Source organism: Lichenostomus cassidix, unplaced genomic scaffold (assembly GCF_008360975.1).
Source record: "Lichenostomus cassidix isolate B80296 unplaced genomic scaffold, HeHo_3.0 HiC_scaffold_44, whole genome shotgun sequence".
Taxonomy (NCBI): domain Eukaryota; kingdom Metazoa; phylum Chordata; class Aves; order Passeriformes; family Meliphagidae; genus Lichenostomus; species Lichenostomus cassidix.
The window spans coordinates 1,015,253-1,032,988 of NW_028148053.1; the positions used below are offsets into that span (position 1 = coordinate 1,015,253).

The 17,736-nt window shown below is 54.2% G+C and overlaps 2 protein-coding genes and 1 long non-coding RNA gene across 4 annotated transcripts in view; 1 reads left to right on the forward strand and 2 right to left on the reverse strand.

The window, feature by feature from the left end:
* LOC146420204 (uncharacterized) overlaps nucleotides 1-17,736 on the reverse strand; it is a 59,839-nt gene that overhangs the window by 31,670 nt on the left and 10,433 nt on the right. The gene's annotated exons all lie outside the window — the stretch shown is intronic.
* LOC146420207 (maestro heat-like repeat-containing protein family member 6) lies at nucleotides 142-2,808 on the reverse strand. The gene is made up of 7 exons (XM_085048578.1): nucleotides 2,193-2,808; nucleotides 1,841-1,905; nucleotides 1,578-1,694; nucleotides 1,246-1,394; nucleotides 818-965; nucleotides 385-572; nucleotides 142-292 (listed from the first exon to the last, which is right to left on the reverse strand). Exons 1-7 carry the CDS (start codon nucleotides 2,311-2,313, stop codon nucleotides 151-153), a joined length of 930 nt encoding a protein of 309 aa, XP_084904704.1. The 5' UTR covers nucleotides 2,314-2,808; the 3' UTR covers nucleotides 142-150.
* LOC146420208 (uncharacterized) lies at nucleotides 10,865-13,261 on the forward strand. Of its 2 annotated transcripts, XM_085048580.1 has the most exons (3): nucleotides 10,865-11,069; nucleotides 12,064-12,142; nucleotides 12,331-13,261. In XM_085048580.1, the coding sequence occupies exons 2-3, from the start codon at nucleotides 12,091-12,093 to the stop codon at nucleotides 13,167-13,169; spliced, it is 891 nt and encodes a 296-aa protein (XP_084904706.1). In that variant the 5' UTR covers nucleotides 10,865-11,069; nucleotides 12,064-12,090; the 3' UTR covers nucleotides 13,170-13,261. The 2 variants fall into 2 exon arrangements, with proteins under 2 accessions (XP_084904706.1, XP_084904705.1); XM_085048579.1 differs by lacking the exon at nucleotides 10,865-11,069 and having other exon boundaries at nucleotides 11,751-12,142.

Genomic DNA, 17,736 nt, shown 5'->3' on the forward strand with positions numbered 1-17,736 from the left:
GCAGACATGGGAGGCGGCTGCTCCTGGGCCTTTTCCAGTCTGCTCGGCCGTCGCTCACTGACAAGGCCCTCTGGCCCATGGCCACGGGGGCTGTGAGGGGCACGCTGGGCACAGGGCATGAATGCCAGGGGTAATGGGGAGAAGGGGTTCTCACCTGGCCAGCACACCCACGGCATGGTGCTGGGTGTCAACACAGAGCAGTGTGTCCCAGCCACACTTGCATTCCATTGCCACCACCACACGCTCACACCGGACAAGGCAGAGCAGGGCCTTCAAGGTCTGCACTGCAAACCTGTGTACAGAGCAAAGCCCAGGTCATGATGCTGGCAGCACTGGCTCCTGCCCTGGGGACATGGGAGGGACAGGAGGACTGGCATGGAGCACCTGTTGGGGTTGGTGGCAAGGCCGTGTTGCTGCTGGCATTCCTTCCAGAAGGTATCGACCTCGTCTGGCATATCCGATGTGCTGAAGAGCACTTGGAAGAGCAGGTGCACAAAGAGGTGGGGGAAATACACTGTCACTGCATGTGGGCAGCAGGACACCTGGAGAATCTTCCGGATCACCACAGTTGCCTGCAAAGGACAAAGCACCCTGAGACAGCGCTCAGTGCCAAGGTGTCCATGGGGCAGGGCCCGAGTGTGGGAGGGAGAGGCCAGGGGAGACGCAGGGGGAGCACCGGGCCTGGTGCCCCTGAGCTGCCCCTAGCCCAGGTTTCAGCCCAGTGCCTGAGGCAGGGAGATGCAGTGGGGGAAGGAGGATGGAGAGCTGCTGGAGAGGTGGCCATGGGGGCGAGCAAAGGCCAGTTCCAGGAACTCACAGCCAGGGCAAAGACAGGCATGTTGTTCCCATCAGAGGTGCACGTGCTGTGCTCTGGCCAGCTCCCCAGCACATCGACAAGTGTCTGCAGCACTGGCTCTGCTGTGCTGCTCAAGGACATGATCATCCTCCACATGGTCATAGCAGCTCTGTGGGATCAAAGCTCTGTGTCAAGTGAGTCTTGGCCACCAGCCCTGCCTCTGTCCACTGCCACTCACTGGCAGCACCCAGGCAGCCCACCCCTGTGGGGACAGACCCCTGAGGGGCAGGGAGGGAGCATGGCAGCAGGCTTGGGGGCTGACATGCCAGGGCTGGGAAATGGAGGAGACAGAGGGCCCTGGAACTCTCTGTTTGTCAGACACCTGGTACAGGTTTCACAGGGTAATGGACTGGGAAGCCCTGAGCTCTCTGGGCAGGTGGGCCCTGTACCTGTCACACGATGGAGCCACGCGCAGGAGAGTTATCACCACATCAGCGGGGTGTGCCTTGGTCAGTTCCAGCAGGGCCATGTCCAGATTGTGCTCACCAGACTCATTGGACACGAGCCACTGGTGGATGTACCTCACCATGGTGGGCACCTGGAGAAGGCCCGGGGAGAGTTGGAAAGCTGCCAGAGGGAGTAATGTCCCCAGTGTCCCCAGAGAAGTGCTTCCCTTGCCACCACACTGGGATGGCCTCAAAGGCTTCAAGGGACCAGCAGGCGTGGCTTGGGAGGCCAAGGAATTCCCGGGGGGCTCCAGCCCTGGCCGCAGGCTGCTTACTTGCTCTGGAATGGAGACACCCTTCTTCACAAGCAAATCCAGCAGGGCAGCACTGGGGTCAGCGCTGTTGACATCAGAGTTTGCCATGGACCCGGTGCCCATGTCGCTGGTCTCTTCCTGCCAAATGCACTTGATGAATTTGCAAGTCATGGGCAGGAGAATGAAGGGCAGGAAGAGAGGGATGTTCCATGGAGAGCTCCAAGTGCAGTGCTTGGCTGAGCAGGGACAGCAGGCCCAGCCCAGGTGGGGATGGCTGCAGCTACCTGCGCTGTTGTGCGGAAGAGGCCACGGGCAGCATCCTGCTCTCGTGTCTGGTCCATGCCTGCATCTGGCAAAGAGCGAGCACAGCCAGAGCTGAGGGGCTGCAGGAGAGGCCGGAGAGCACAGGCCAGCCCTGCACTGCCAAGGCAGGGACAGCCCTGGGATGCCCAGGGGATGGAGCTCAGCTGTGGGGGGCGGCAGCCCCAGCCCCTCTTCCGTCTTGCCTATGGGCATGTCCCCAGCAGATGGGATAGGATGGGATGGGATGGGATGGGATGGGATGGGATGGGATGGGATGGGATGGGGCCAGGCTGGCTGCAGGCACCAGCCCTATGGCCCAACTCTGCCACTCACCCCCCTGCACCAGTGACAATTTCTCCACCTCTCCAGGCTGTTGTGCTGGGGCAGCTCCAGCGCCTTCTTCCTCCTCCTTCACCCAGGCCAGCTTGGGTTCACTTGGGGGTCTCTGCTCCATGTCGCTGACTGGATTTCAGGCTCCTTGCAGGAGGGATTCCTCAAGAAAGCTTCGGGTCAGCAAATCTTGCAGTCGAGCCTTGAAGGCACCTGCAAGGGAAAAGTCTTGGGAAGGCTACAGGACAGCAAGTCCTGCACTCTGGTCTGGAGAGCTCCTGCCAAAAGGACAGGAGACTGCTCATCAAGGATTGTGGTCAGCAAGTTCCACGGTCTGGCCTCAAGGGCACTGGCCGTGGGGATGGGAGATGCCTCGGAAGAGCTCCGGGCACCAAGTCCTGCAGTCTGCCCTCAAGGGCACCTGCAGAACGGAAGCCTCGGGAAGGCCACTGGTCACCAAGTCCTGTGGTCTGTCCACGAGGTCACCTGCAGGAGTAACTCCTCGGAAAAGCTCTGGGTCAGAAAGGAACAAGTGTGCTGTGTGGGGGCTCCTCACGACACCGCTCTGTCCCGTCCTGTCCCGTCGCGTGCTCCGAGCACAGTGGCGTGGCCGTGTCATTGCCAGCACCTATGTCACGACGTGTCACAAAGGGAGCCCTTGGACACCCTGTCCCGGTTCCATCCCACAGTGACAATGCTGCGCCGTGTCACAAAGGGCCCTTGCACACACTGCCGCCTGCCCTGTGGCTGCCCCAGCCTGCCCAAAGTGGCCCAGGTTGGAAGGAATCCGTTGCCCCGAGCATCTAAGGCAGCCCAACAGGAACCTTAGGAACGGCTCAGACAAGAAGCAAACGCTGCCCTGCTCTGCGGGCTCAGGGCAGCAGAAGGAGCCCCAACAGCTGCCGACGCAGCTGCAGCGGGAAGGGCACAGGACCTTGCACAGAAGTTGGCACGGCCTGCTTGGGACAAGTTCTGGCTGCTGGCCATCCTAAACACGGGGGTGTGACACACACAAGGAACGTGTGGGCCAGGGCACGAATGCTGCTCTGAGCCCTGGGGCCCGGGGAGCACTGCAGTCAGCAGGTGTGGCAGAGCCCCCGCTGAAGCAGAGCTGCCACCCCCCGAGTCCTGGCAGCACCGGTGCCCGTCTGCTGCCCCAGAGACCTGTGCTCCCGGGGGGCTTCTCTGCCAGAGGGCAGCCAAAGCCAGTGTGCATTGGTGTCTGTGCTCCTTCCTGCAGGTGGCCCTTGGCAGGAGCACTTGGAGCCACTGGTGGTAGCACTTGGTATCTGTCAGAAGATCTCAGTCTGTCCTGGAATTATTTTCTCGTTGAAGCGATCTTGTGCAGCACACAGACACTTTTGCCGCGGAGGCACAGAACAACCTGGAAATGCTACATTCTGGAAAGTGTTACTTCCCATTGCTCAACTCAAGGAGCTCAAAAATGCTGCAAACTACCCAAGTCAATTGGTATGGCCTGAGAATGGAAAAGATTTGCTGGTTGGCTTCTTGTCTCAAACCAGCAATTCATTTACCTTAACATCATCCATTGGGAGTCACTTACAAAAACCAAGCACTAATCAGAGGCAAGAGAAGGGACCATTCTTTGCTTTGCAAAGGGTTTTCTATGAAGGGATAATCATACAAAAATTCTGTTCAGGAACAAAAGTTCTCAAGGAATGAAGGTCCCCTCAGTGTTACAAAAGTACCCCAACCAAATGAGTGTATTGCAAACAGACAAATCCTGTCTCTGTGTAATGGTCGATCCACGAATCGAGTTCTGTCTCAACATTTCTCATCAGAAACTACAGGCGCAGGACTTACGCAGAGAATGCTTTGTGCCTATCCAAAGCTGGTATGGAGCGAATGCTTTGTACCTGCCTAAGGTGGTACAGAACGAAGACTTTGCACCTGCCTGAGCTGATACAGAACAAAGGCCTTGTGCCTGCCAAAGCAGGTATGTGACAAAGGCTTTGCACCCGTCGCCCTGACACCCATTGTGAAAAACCTGCCGACCATGCCTCGGACACTCCTCCCTTGACCATGTCAAGTGGAGTTTGGCATATCTCCACAAGAATTAAGGGGGAGCAAAGGCGGGTGACAAGGAGGGACCAGGTGTATGGACTAGCATAAAAGACAGCTTTGGAGTGACTGAACTCCGAAGATCTTCCCCACCGAAAGATCACATCGATCTTTGCAGAGGCCAAGGAACGCCGACTGGACGGGACTCCAGGGACGCCGGACGTCTGTGGACCCGTGGTGGTAGCTATAGTCCCCTTTCCTTCCTTTTCTTCCCCATCTTTTCCCAATTTTCTCTCTTTCTCTCTCTATCGCAGGCTGCTTTACAGGCTAAATTAATAAAGTTCCCCCTTGGATTGAAATTTAACTCCCTTGACTTGTTGCATTTTGTGTTTTCTTTTCTTTTTGCACTCTGAGATCGTAGCTGGTATGAACCATCACGCGTCTGCTTACGAGTGGACCATGACACCATGGTAACCTCATGTGGTGCCATGGGGCTGGGGTTGGGATATCCATGGAATGAGGATGAGAAGGAATCCTGGGAAAGGCACCAAATCTGAGCCCTGGCGGAGTCCGGGAGGTTGAAAACCTCCCAGGAAAGATGGGAAAATGCCCTTTTCCAACAGTAATTTTGCTTTTCCCCTGTTTCTACACGATTTTCCTGTCCCTGAGTGGGAACAGCACCCACACCCCGCTCTGAGTCACTCCAGGATTGACTCCAGGTTTATTCCAAACCCAGGGAAAGGGGCTTTTTCCACAGCAGGATCCAGTCTGGAATGATCCCACTGTGTGTGTGTTGCTCCTGATGCTTCAGGATCCCACTGAAACCCATCCAATGCAATCCATCTCAGGATGCTGCTGCAGAACATTAAACCCCAAATCAATGGAATTTGCTATATCCTGTCAGCGTTCCCTGGCAGCACAGCCTGACCTGCCATGGCTGCCCCCTCCTCTCAGGGGTTGGGATGAGAGATGACAGAGGGATGAGGTCTCCCCTGAGCCTCCTTTCCTTCAGGCTGAACAACCCCAGCTCCCTCAGCAGCTCCTCACAGCACTCATGTCCCAGAGCCTTCCCCATCCTCAGTGCCTTCTCTGGGCAATTTCGAGAACCTCAATGTCCTTCCGAAACGGAGGGGCTGCAGAAGGGCTCGGGGCCAGCGGGGGCGGCGGGGTCACTCCTCCGCCCGGAGCGTTTGCGGTTCAGCAGCGGCGGCAGCGGCTCCTTGGAGCGGGGGAGTGCCCGGGGTCCTGGTGTGGCCATGGCTGAGCAGAGCAGCTGGACAGTGCCCGGGGTCCTGGTGTGGCCATGGCTGAGCGGAGCAGCCGGACAGTGCCCGGGGTCCCGGTGTGGCCGTGGCTGAGCGGAGCAGCCCTGCTTCCCTCTTGGCGCCAAAGGGTGGCGGTTCCGCCCCGGGTCGGCGCTGAGGGAGAGGCGCCACCATTGCCACTCCCTCAGGGCTGTAAGGGCAGCGCGGCTCCCGCCATTGCTCTCCCTCAGGGCTGTGAGGGCAGTGTGGCTCCCGCCTCTCCCTCAGGGCTGTGAGGGCAGTGTGGCTCCTGCCATTGCCGCTCCCTCAGGGGCTGTGAGGGCAGCGCAGCTCCCGCTATCGCCGCTCCCTCAGGGCTAGGAGAGCAGCGCGGCTCCCGCCATTGCTCTCCCTCAGGCTAGGAGGGCAGCACAGCTCCCACCATTGCCGCTCTGCCCGCAGCGCGGCACAAACGCAGAGCACAGACACACCGCGGCTGGAAATCACGGCCGGGCAGCTCCAAAGGCGTTCGGACACCGGCCCGAAAGTGTCAGGAAAATTAATCCACCAACGGCAGAGGTTTATGTCCAAAAAGGGGACAGAGGAGTCCTGTAACTTTATTCATGAATAAAGGAAGAGGTCATAAAACAATTTCTCATGGGGGTCTCTCAAATTGCTAGAGAACACAGCCTCTTTTTGTCCTAATTTCCCAGCTGCATTTTCATCTCTCTTTCCCCCTTGGCTGAAGTACTTGGGAAGTACAGACTCCCAAAATGGTCTAATACAGATCCCTTTCCAATGTGCATTCCCTCCCCCCAGCGCCCCCGCCGCCTCCCCCTATTCTTTGTGTGAGAAACGAAGCTCACTATGGAAAAATTTTTAACATTCATTAACAAAAAGACAATAGGGGACAAAACTAAAAACTCATTCCACAAAGTAGAGGGAACAGCACTGGGCGCTTAGCCACCGACTCAGGGTAGCCAGAGGCACAGCTGGCTTGGGGATACAGTTTTTATAACTCCCTATCTCCGCCTCCTTAAGGTGCTCCGGTTGGCTCGTTATCTTCACTCCTCATTGCCTCATCATTTCTAGGGTCTTCTGATAGCTTAGCTGCTTGCCCAGCTATCCCCTTATGCTAACTAACACCCACTTCTCTCCCCTTTCTTAACCATAACATTTAACAATTAGCCATAACAAATCAACAGAGGTTTAACAATTAGCCACAACAAATCTATAGATGTAACCACAACATTTAACAGTTAGCCACAACAAATCAATAGAGGTAACCATAACATTTAGCAATTAGCCATAACAAATTAGCAGAGGTAACCATAACATATACACAACCATTAACAAATACCATAACAAATCAGCAGAGGTATCCACAACCACTAACAATTAACCATAACAAATTAGTAGAGATGACCATAACATACATACAACTGTTAATAATTAACTGTAATACCTCATAACCCTTTACGAAAGCCAACTCCATTACTTCATTTATAACATACTCCTCCCATTTCTCCACTTCCATTCCTCCCCCTTCTCCTCCTCTCTAATCCCACCTCCTTCTCCTCCTACTTCCATCCCTTGTCACTTTCATTCTTCTCCCCTCCTTCCCCTCCTCGATCCCTCCTCCTCCTCCGCCCTAATCCCAACCACTCCTCCTTCCCCCAGCTGTTCTCACCTTCCTTCTTCCCCGCTCCTCCTCCTCCCTCCTCCTCCTCCGCCGTTGCCGAGTCGCTCGCAGCCCGCGGGAGGAGCGGGGATGCAGCCGGGACAGCTCGGCATGGGCAGCGCGGGGCTCTCGGCTGCTCCCAGCCCAGCGCTGGGGACAGGGGAAACCTGGCTCGGGGAAAAGGAGAGGGAAACAGGGAAAACTGGGGGCTGCAGATCCAAAGTGGGCCTTGGTGAGGACCCTGGACAGGGAGTTGGAGCCGTTGGGGCTCCTGTGGGGACCCTGGAGATCTGGGAGGGGGGAACGCAGAGAGGGGTGGGGGATCCCAGCAGTGGCAGCACTGGCAGTGACTGGGCTGTACTGGGATCATACTGGAAGTGACTGATTTATACTGGGGTAACTAGAACCTTATTAGAGCATGACTAGGAAAATGCTGAGGGCAACTGGGATATGCTGAGCATATCTGTAACCATACTGGGGGGACTGGATCCCCACAGGGAAAAACTGGCACCATGCTGGGCAGAACTGGGACCACACTGGGAGCAACTGGGAGTGATTGGGAGTGACTGTGTCTACACTGGGGGCAACTGGGCATGACTGGGACCATGCTGGGAGGGACTGGGATCATATGGGGATTGACTGGAACTATACTAGGGGCAACTGGATTCAACTGGGATAGCACTGGGAGGAACAGGGATCAACTGGAACTGTACTGGAGGCAACTGAGATCCTGTTGGGATCAGAGTGGGAGCAGTTGGGCCCCAGCTGGGGGAGACTGGGATCATACTGGATCATACTGGCAGCAACTGGGACTGCACTGAGGGCAACTGGGGGTGGCTGTGAGCAACTGGGATCAGGCTGGAAACAACTGAGGGCAACTGGGAGTGACCGGGAACATGCTGGGAGCAACTGGGATATACTGGGAGAGACTGAAACCATAGTGGGGTAAATGGGAGCAACTGGAATCTTGCTGGATTATAATGGGAGCAGCTGTGCCAGTGCTGGAATCATACTGGAAGGTGGGGCATTTGGAGTGATGGTTTTTGTCTTCCCAGGGAACACTTAGGCAGGAAGGGCCTCGTTTTGCTAGTGGGCAGGGTGAGCACCAAAGACACAGACACCAACTGAAGGAATCAGTGTAATTTATATAATGCAAAAGGGCAAAGAATTACAAAGTGAAAGCTCAGCAATGCACCCAATCATTCCTACCAAAGATTGCCTGTAATGATTTAGAAAGATCCATCACCAGTTACCCTCAGACTTTAGCATCACCCAGCCCCACACATCAGCTGGGGAAGCTGTCACAGCCTAGGGCTGCAGAGCCACTCTGGACACTGGGAATTCCTGCAGCTGTGTCCAGCCACAGGTGAGGCTCCAACCTCGCTGGGAGAGGGCCCAGCTTGGAGAGTGCTGAACAAAAAACTGACAGCACTTCCAGTGCAGGAACATCTGGATTCATTCTGCTGTTTGGTTTCTCCCAAAGCCTGGCCAGGGCTCAAGGAGGAACCAAGGGAGTTGACTTTGACCATACAGCCCCAAACGAGGCCAGATGTTGGATTTCATGACCTTATTTATCTTCTCAATAGAGAAAAGTCAATAAATGTTTCTCTAAAGAGTGGATACATCTATCACAATGCTAATGATCATGCATAGTTTGTTAGTGAGTGGATACAAAGATAACCTTTGGTTGAAAGGTTCATGGAGAGGTCACCTTTGGCTCAGGGCCTGTTGTTCAGGCTTCAGTCAGGCCTTCTTTTCAGGCTTTGGCACTTCAGGGATGTGGTTTAGTGCTGGGCTGACAGTGCTGGGTGAATGGCTGGGCTTGATGAGCTCAGAGGTCTTTTCCAACAGAAAGGATTCTATAATTCCAGGATTTTATCTGCGCCATTCAGCTAGGTCCCTAGTAGCAGCATTAGTTTGCTCAGAAATTTCCCTCTTGGTCAGCTCTTGAGGCCTAGGGCTTCAGGCCCTTTAGCTCCTGGTGCTAAGCTGCTCATGCTGAAGGAGATGACTCAGAGAGAAGAATACAGTTCATCCAATTCCTTCTGGACACTGAGAGGGGAGGGTGTGAAAACAGGAGCATTGTTTGGTGTTGCCTCCTCTCTGCCCTTCACGCCTTTCAGTGCTCTGAAACAGCCAAGAGCTTTCTTCAAGAGTGCAAGGAAGCAGCTGTTCCTTCTGCCAGGTGTGGCTCTCTCCAGTCTCTGCACTTGACTGCTTTTGTCCCTCTTGCTGTGCCCTCTGTTCCCCCTCTGCTCGCTGGCTGCTGCCCAGGACTGTGGAACTGGCCCAGATCAAGTGCTCGAGATCCTCATTTCTCTGCCCTTGGAGCTGCCTGGGCACAGCAGCCTTTTCCATCTGCAAGCTCCATATGGACAGAGAGTGCCCAGCTGCGTTCCTTGCACAACCTCCAGGAGCCCAGGGCCTGCCATCTCAAGTCCCTGCTGGCACTGAGGGCTCCCAGGTGCCTCAGGCTGCTGTGACACCACTGCAAACAGGAGGCAAGAGTGGCAGGGGCTGTGCTCAAAGTCACCTCCTTTTGCTGCTGCTGCTGCTGCTGCTGCTGCTGTGTTTGGGGTCATTTGTCCAGCCCTGCCCCAGACTCAGGGATCAGCTCCAGGCCCTGCTGCTGCTCCCTCGGGATCAGCCACAATCTGGTTGTTGCTCTCAATGCCAGCAGAAGCAGTGGCTGAAGCAGCAGGTGCTGACAGTGCCCCAAGCCCTGGGGCCAGAGGAGTCCCTTGGCTGCAGGGCTGGGAGGGAGCTTCCCCTTGTTCTCACTGTGCCTCACGCAAAGCTGAGCCCCTCACAAGTGGGGCAGCACAGCAAACAGGGAGCCTGCCAGTCTCTTCCAGCCGTGTCTATTCAGAGTTTGGCCCTTGAACCTTCAGGTGGACAAAGGCAGCTCTTCTGGTTCCTCTGGGTGTCCCCATGTTCAGCAGTGCTGCTCCATCAGTCTGTGCACAGCAACAGGGGAAAGCCTCAGCCCTGCAGGGGCCAGGAGCTGCCAGGCTCTGCCTGAGCAGCTCAGCCAGTGGGAAGAGAGCTCCACATGGGAACCAGGAGAAATGAACATTAATTTTTGTCTTATAAGAAAAGAAAAGGAAAAACCTAGATAAAATGTGAAAGATAAAGACAAAACCTATGTGTGTAGTGAAAATTCTTCTGTAACTTTGGATAAGAGGTAACTGATTTTTTGAAAAAGAGATGTCAGTATTTACTTTCTAAATTTGCTGGTGGCATGGATCCATCTTACTGACCTCAGCACCCTTTTAAAAAAGATTTTGAGGTTTGTTTCAAATATCTCACTGCCAATCTGTCCTGGTTACAGGAGCAGGGTGCCAGTTTGGCACTCTGTGGGTGTAACCAAACTGGGCATTCTACTCCCATTAGGTCATTTCTGATGAGCTGTTGATGACAGGTCGTTTGCAAGAGCTGCCCAGTGCAACCCTGACCCATCAAGCTACCAGCTGGGTGGTAAATGAGATAAGGAAGGAGGGGCAAACCCTGTGAGGCAGGAAATTGTTTCCTTTTCTTCACACCAATGACTCAGCTGAGATAACTCCCTCCAGGGAAGCACCAGCACAGTCCCACCCAGCCTGAGGGGTCATCTCTGCTAATGGGTCATCGTGGACTCAATGGCACAATAGAACAATGGGCAGCAACAACGACTGAGACCATCAAGGACTCCCCAAATATCCCATGACTCACAGGATAACATCATTCCATTGTGAAACTCCCTGCCCAGGGGGAGGTACTGAGCATTCCCACCTGAACCTGAGCATATAAAATCTGGCTCTGGGGCCTTGGGACACCACTTCCACTCAACGGATCCAGAGAAGGAACAGAACTTCCACAGGACTACAACCTCAACAGGACTGTGACCACCACTTGGTAGCATTTCGACCATTGCTCTGACCAACAGGGAGCCAGGTTGTACTCAATCTTTGTGGGTTAAAACCAGCTTTCTCTGTACTTGATTTATTGTAATCTCTTCAATGAGTTGCAACTCTGAGCCGCAACATCTGTTGGGGCAGTTTAGTGGGATTCATTTCTCTTGCCAGTTTACTTTTAAATGAGCACAGTGTTTTTGGGTGGGTTGTTTGAAGGACTTCCAAGCTGCACAACAAACATCCCTTGGGGGATGTTGGGGTGTCCCTGGGAGGTGTTTCTGGGTGTCCTGGTGGTGGCTGCTGGCACAGCCCCAGCAGTGGGCAGGGGATGCAAGGAGCCCCCCTGCAGTGAGGGTTTGGTTTCCCAAATCAGGCACCACCACCTCCAGCCCAGAACCAGGGGGCTGTGGGACCCCCGGGGAGAACCAGATGGGAGAAACCTCAGGATGCCCAGACTGGGGAGGGTGGAGAGGGCAATACCAAGAACAGGAGACTGCTGGCAGTCTGGAGGAGGGGGAGTCTGAAAAGACGGAGCCCTATCACCCTAAGGACCCCAAAGTGGGGAATCCAGAGAAGGGGGCAATGCCAGGACATCCGGAAAATTCAAAAGCCTGGACGCACTTAGGGGAGAAGCGACCCATGGAAACCCCAAAAGCCCTGGCATCCCTAAGTGAGGGGACCCTGGAGGAGAGGGACCAGCATGACCACAAAGTGGGGAGACTGGAGAGGGAGAAATTTGGGGATTCCCAAGACAGCCCAGGGAGGATGGGAACCATCTAGATGTGGGAAATCCAATACATGCAGAACCCCAGCAGCCAGGATAGGAGGGACCCCCAGAATTCCAAAGTGGAAAGACCACAGAAGGGAACTAATGGGATTGTTTTGGGGGTTTTTTTTGTTTGTTTGTTTTAAAAATCTTGGAGTTTTGGAGGATTTTATGGACACCAGATGCCCGGTGACTTCTAGAAATTGACTCGAGCAGGAGGACCTTCAAATCCAATGTGCTCACACCTTGTTTTTTCCCCCCAAACCAGGATTTCCCATTCCCAAACCTTGGCTGCATGGAGGGGAAGGCTGCAAGGAAGAGGAAGATGCCCCAGGACAGCCAGGCAAGTGAGGAGGAAGTCACTGCCCCTTTTCCCCTCTCTTCTCCTCCATCTCCCAGCCCAACATCACCCCCAGCTGCAGGACAACCCTGCTGCTGACACCGCCATGCTGGGGATGGACTGGGGGGATCTCCTTCCCCTTCCCTGTGGCATGGAGGAAAATCTCAAATCCTCTCCTTGTGTTTCCTCCTCCAGGCAATGAGCTGGGAATGGACACCATAGAGGACAAATCCTCCCTGCAGGACCTCATGGAAGAGGCCGATTTGAACGGCTCCATGGTGCAGGAGTCCAATGGGGAGGAAAAGCCCCGGAGATCCCACACGAGGAGAGGCTCCAAACCAAGCCCAGGGTGCTGGGAGGAGCAAAGACCCACCCTGTGCCAGGAAATTGGTCAGCAGTCGAGCCAGAGCTATGAGCAGGTGGCCCATGAGCAGCTTCACACCAGGGAGAAGACATACAAGTGCTTGGAATGTGGGAAGAGCTTCAGGACAAGCTCTAACCTGATCTGCCACCAGATGATCCACACTGGGGAGAGGCCCTACGAGTGTGGGGAATGTAGGATGAGTTTCAACCAGAGACACCACCTGATCACCCACCGGAGGATCCACACTGGGGAACGGCCCTATGAGTGTGGGGAATGTGAGAAGAGATTCATTCAGATGTCTAGCCTGATCGTCCACCAGAGGATCCATACTGGGGAGAGGCCCTATGAGTGTGGGGAATGTGGGAAGAGCTTCAGCACAAGCTCTAACCTGATCATCCACCAGAGGATCCACACAGGGGAGAGGCCCTACGAGTGTCCCGCGTGTGGGAAGAGTTTTCAGACCTCATCCAGTCTCCTCCTCCATGAGCGGATTCACACAGAGGAGAGGCCTTTCCGCTGCCCTGACTGCGGGAAAGGCTTCAAGCAAAACTCCCACCTCATCAGGCACCGGCGCATCCACACCAGGGAGAGACCCTATGAGTGTCCTGAGTGTGGGAAGAGCTTCACCCAGAGCTCTCACTTGACCAAACACCAACGGAGCCACCAGTAAGAGAAGCCCTGCTCAAGCCCCGATGGCAGGAAGAGCTTTGTCTTCTGCTCCAGCCTCATTACCTAAAGCCTCATGGTTTTACTGCTATTTGGGAGGGGTGTTTTGTGTTTGGGAGCTGTTCTGGACGATTTGGTGCTTCAGGGGTATTTGGTACAGTTTCTTTCACCATTTTGTATTTGAAAAGCCAAGAGGGTTCATGCAGTACCTCAAAACCACTCGATTCCACTGGAATGTATTCAGTCGTACACAACGTGGCTCAATCGCTGCCCAAAATGACTCAATTCCACAGCCCCTCAGGGTGGGATGACATTGGAAGGGGATTGGGCAAAGTGGGATGCAGTTTCGGAGGGGTGAGATGGGCATTGGGTGGGGCAGGATGGGTGGGATGGGAATTGGAGGGGTGGAATGGTGGAAATAGGGTTTGGGAAGGGGGTCTTGATGTCCAGGAGGGGTATGATGGGTTTGGGTGGGGATTGGGAGGGTGGGGCAGGGTCTGGAAGGAGACAGTCAAAGGCTGGTAATAATGAAGGGAGGGGAACTTCTTCCTGAGTGGATTTTTGGGTGTTATATAACAGAAATATTTCTCATGAGCCTTGAGACAATAAAGAAAAAGGAGGTTCATCCTTTTGTTGTGGTGCTGTGTGTTGGGATGTGGGGGTTCATTTCTTGTTATTATTTTTACTATTATATGTTTGAATTATTTATTAGTGTTCTACTTCTAAATCCCACACATTGTTAATAGTGACTGGATGGCAGCTCCCTGGGAAGATTCCCTTCCTTCTCTCAGTAGGATTAAGCTGTAGCCACTTCCAAGTTTCCATGACAGCCTTGTGAGTTGCGGATTGATTCCACAACTCAAATAGTTATGAAGTAGGTATGTGTTTATTCCAGCTGGGGTGCATGGGGGGTAGCCCCTCCAAAGGCATGCACCCCGTCAGCAGCACTTCACTAGGTTTATATTAGGTTACAGGTTACACATGCAGAAAGTTACACAATGCCCCTATACATATTCATTACCTATCCCCGATTAGTATTATAATGAGTTCAAAGTTCATTTAAATATGTTCACGCAAGCACAGTGTCACAGATTAATTGTGGGCGAGGGTCCTGAAGACGAAGTTAGTAGTCTTCCTCAGGATGAACTCTTCACCCTGTTCCCTTGCACATGCTCCCTTGGTTCTTGGTCCAAGTCCAATTCTTAGAACTAACTTGTACCAGTTCTGGGGCTTGAGAGCAGGAAGTTTGGTCACACTCAGTAGTTTTTCTCAATTATTTGGCTCTCTTCTCTATATTTTCCCAGATACTAGGTAGGCACAAAATCATTAAGTGAATAATACATTGTCTTCAGGAAGCAAATCTTAGTAAATCATTATCCAATGTCTGGCCTTCTAAATCAGTTCAAAAACATAATTATCTTCCAGCTTCTAGTTCTCCTAAATAAATGAACTCTAGCCCCTCCTAAATCAAGAGGGGCTGAGGCCGTGGGGCCACTGCCCAGAGCAGCCTGGCCTGAGCAGGGCTGTGGGGCCAGAGCTGGCTGGGCTGTGCTGGGGAGAGTCCCTTGGTGCTGCAGAGAGCTCAGGGCAGCTGGGAGAGCTTGGAGGGAGCTAGGCTGGGCTGAGAGAAGCTGGGAGAGAAATCCATCAGTGTCCATCTCAGCCTGTGTGAGCGTGCAGGGGCAGGACTGAACCCAGGGCTTGTGGGGCAGAGCCAGGGCCTGGGGAAGGGCTGGAAAACAGGCAAGTGGCCGAGAGAGGAGGCTGCTCTGTGCCCTTGGTGGCACGGACAGAGCAGGGAGGGAGCCCAGGACATTTGTCACCTGCAGCCTCTGTCCCCAGCCGTTACCCGCCCTGGCTGCTCAGCCCAGGTTTGCGGGTGAGTTTGGCTGTGCCCCAGCTCCATCCTGCTGTGGGGCTCAGGGCCTGTTCCCGGCAATGGCCAGCCCTGCCTGGCCTCTCTGCTGGCCCCAAGCCGGGCAGAGCCTGGGGCAGGGCTGGCTGGGAAGGGCCACAGGTGCCACGGGCTGTGCAGGAGCTTGGAGAGGCTGCCCAGCAGGGAGGCCATGGGGGCACAGAGCCCCAGGGGCTGCTGTGGGCACCACGGCACAGGGGCTGTTCCCACCCGGAATGCTCCTGGCCTGGGCTGGGCTGCACAGGGGGGCTGTGGCACCATGGCTGGGGCAGCGGGGCACAAAGGGGCCACAGAGCTGCTGCCAGGGGTGACAGCAAGGCCAGGAGCAGACAAGGAATTTCTTCTCTATTCAGACTGTATTAGGAGATACTTGGATTCAATGCCAGTTGGAAATTGCACATATTAATGTATTAACAGGAAAAAAACCCTAAACGAAACCTAAAAAGTCTTTTCCCTCTGTTTTTAAAAATATAATATATATACTTTGAATGCACTTCTGAAATCACAGAAGGTTTGAAAACTTAAATCAGATTATTCCCAGACGCTGGACTTGTTAAGCTGTTTTGAATGTTAATGAGCCCTGGAGCACTGAATTCCTGATGATCTGAAGGCTGAACAAGCCTCTGGAGAAGTAAAATTCAGCAGCAACCTCCAAGTTGCTGAGGATGTCAGCAGCCCCCACTGAGGCCATCCCTGCCAAGGGACAGTGGGGGGAATGAGCAGACAAGGAGAGCATCCCTGGGGCTGCGGAAGCAGCACTCAGAGGCACCACTGGGTCCAGGTGGGAAATGAACTGTGGAATGTGGCTGTGAAAGCCCTGCCTGGGCTGTGCCAAGCAGGACAGCCAAGCCCTGACTCCCATGGCCTGGGAATGGGGCTCTGTGGCCCCACAGGATGCTTGTGGCTCTCCTGGGAGCAGTGGGATGTGGTTGTGCAATGGTGAGTGCAGGTGTAAGGCCCCAGACCACTCTCTCAATTAGACCTTTGAAAGGAATTACAGTTGTTTGTGGACTCTGAGTACAAGACAATATTCCTATGGGAACAATCCCTGGATAGAAGGAAATGTGGTGGCGAAATCCCAATTCTGGCCATTGGTGCCTGGAGGAGAAGGACAGTTCTTTTCCACAGGAAGGAAAGCAGAGAGCCCCAGTGTTTCAGTGGCAGATGAGAAGAGACTCTCAACATGTCAAGGTTGGCTGAAGCAGTCAGGTGGCCCCCAGGAGGCCAAACCAGCCAGACCTGTGCCATGTTCCCTTGGTTTTATGGGGCCCTGTAATGTCACAATGGCCCCTTGCATCCATGGTGGTTCATGGTGTCACAAAGGTCTTCTTTCGTTCCACAATGTCGCAATAAACCATTGATTCCATGAGGCCATTCTCTGTCACCATGGAGCTTTGGTTCCATGCAGCCCTGCACTGTCACAATGTCCCCTTGGTTCCATGAGGCTGTGACATTTCTTCATATTCTCTCCATGGTTCCATGAGGCCTTGCAATGTCACAATGGACCTTCAGCTCCACGGGGCCTCACAGTGTCACAAAGGTCTCCTGTGGCTCCGCAGTGTCACAATGGACTCTTGGTTCCATAAGGCCCCGCAGTGTCCCAGTGGCCTCTTGGTTTTATGAGGTCCTGTAGGGTCACAATGGTCCCTTGATTCCATGAGGCCCAGCAGTGTCAAATTGCCTCTTGGTTCCACAAGCCCTGCAGTGTCACAATGGTCCCTTGGTTCCATGGAGCCACACACAGTCACTATGGTCCCCTTGCTTCCATGAGGCCCTGCAATGTCACAGTGGTGTCCATCATTCCATGAGGCTCAGCAGTGTCACAATGGTCCCTCGGTCCCACAAGGCCCCACAGTGTCACCATGGTCTCCTCAGTTCCATGGGGCCCTGGGGTGGTGCATTCCTCCCTCCCCTTCTCAGGCTGCCCTTCGATCTGAGAAATGCTCGTTAGGCCTCAGCCTTGGCCAACAGCCCCTGGGCTCAGCTCCTCTGCAGCTGATCACAAACACTGTCTGCTCCCAGCCACTGCTGCTGTCCAACCAGCTCCTGGTTGCTTTAGGAGCAGCCTTGGGAACTGTTTTTCTCCCCTCAATGGCACAACATCCCTGTTCTCACAGTGTCAAAGAAAGCTGTTGATGTGAAGTGCAGCCACGATGAAAATTGCTGTGACTAAAGCCCATCTCTTGGGGCCCTATGAACAGGGCTCCAAAGTGAGCCCCTTGGAGCTCTCCTGGAGCAGTGAGCTCCCTCTGAGTGGGGCCTCTCCGAGCCGGGAACTCTCCCGATTGCTGCACTCGGGGCATCCCCGAACAACGAGGGACCCTGGGCCGATCCCCCCACTGCTCCAGGCTCAACCCTTTGCCTGCTGGGGAGATGCAAAAGCATCCACAGTGAACATTTCCCTGGCCTCCAGGGCAATTTCTGACAGCTGCCTGGCACTGCCTCTTTCTGTCTGTGTGCACACACGTGTGCCTGTGCTCTGGAAATGGGGGAGAAATGCTGCTCTGGGAGGTGTTGAAGTGCCTGGGATATTTGAGTTAGTTAGGCCTGTAAGTAAGGTTCAGGCATCAGGTATGAGCTAAATGAAATGCTGCTGAGGGCTTTTCTTCTGCTAAGTTGTTGATTTTAAGGTATAAGTCAAGGTTAAGGTAGAAGT

Coding starts and splice junctions, on each gene's coding strand:
- LOC146420207 (XM_085048578.1), bottom strand. CDS start 2,313: ATGGAGCAGAGACCCCCAAGTGAACCCAAGCTGGCCTGGGTGAAGGAG. Junction 1,906..2,192: donor ATTGTCACTGGTGCAGGGGG/GTGAGTGGCAGA, acceptor GCTCTTTGCCAG/ATGCAGGCATGGACCAGACA. Junction 966..1,245: donor GTGGCTCCATCGTGTGACAG/GTACAGGGCCCA, acceptor TTGATCCCACAG/AGCTGCTATGACCATGTGGA.
- LOC146420208 (XM_085048580.1), top strand. CDS start 12,091: ATGGAGGGGAAGGCTGCAAGGAAGAGGAAGATGCCCCAGGACAGCCAG. Junction 12,143..12,330: donor GCCCCAGGACAGCCAGGCAA/GTGAGGAGGAAG, acceptor TTCCTCCTCCAG/GCAATGAGCTGGGAATGGAC.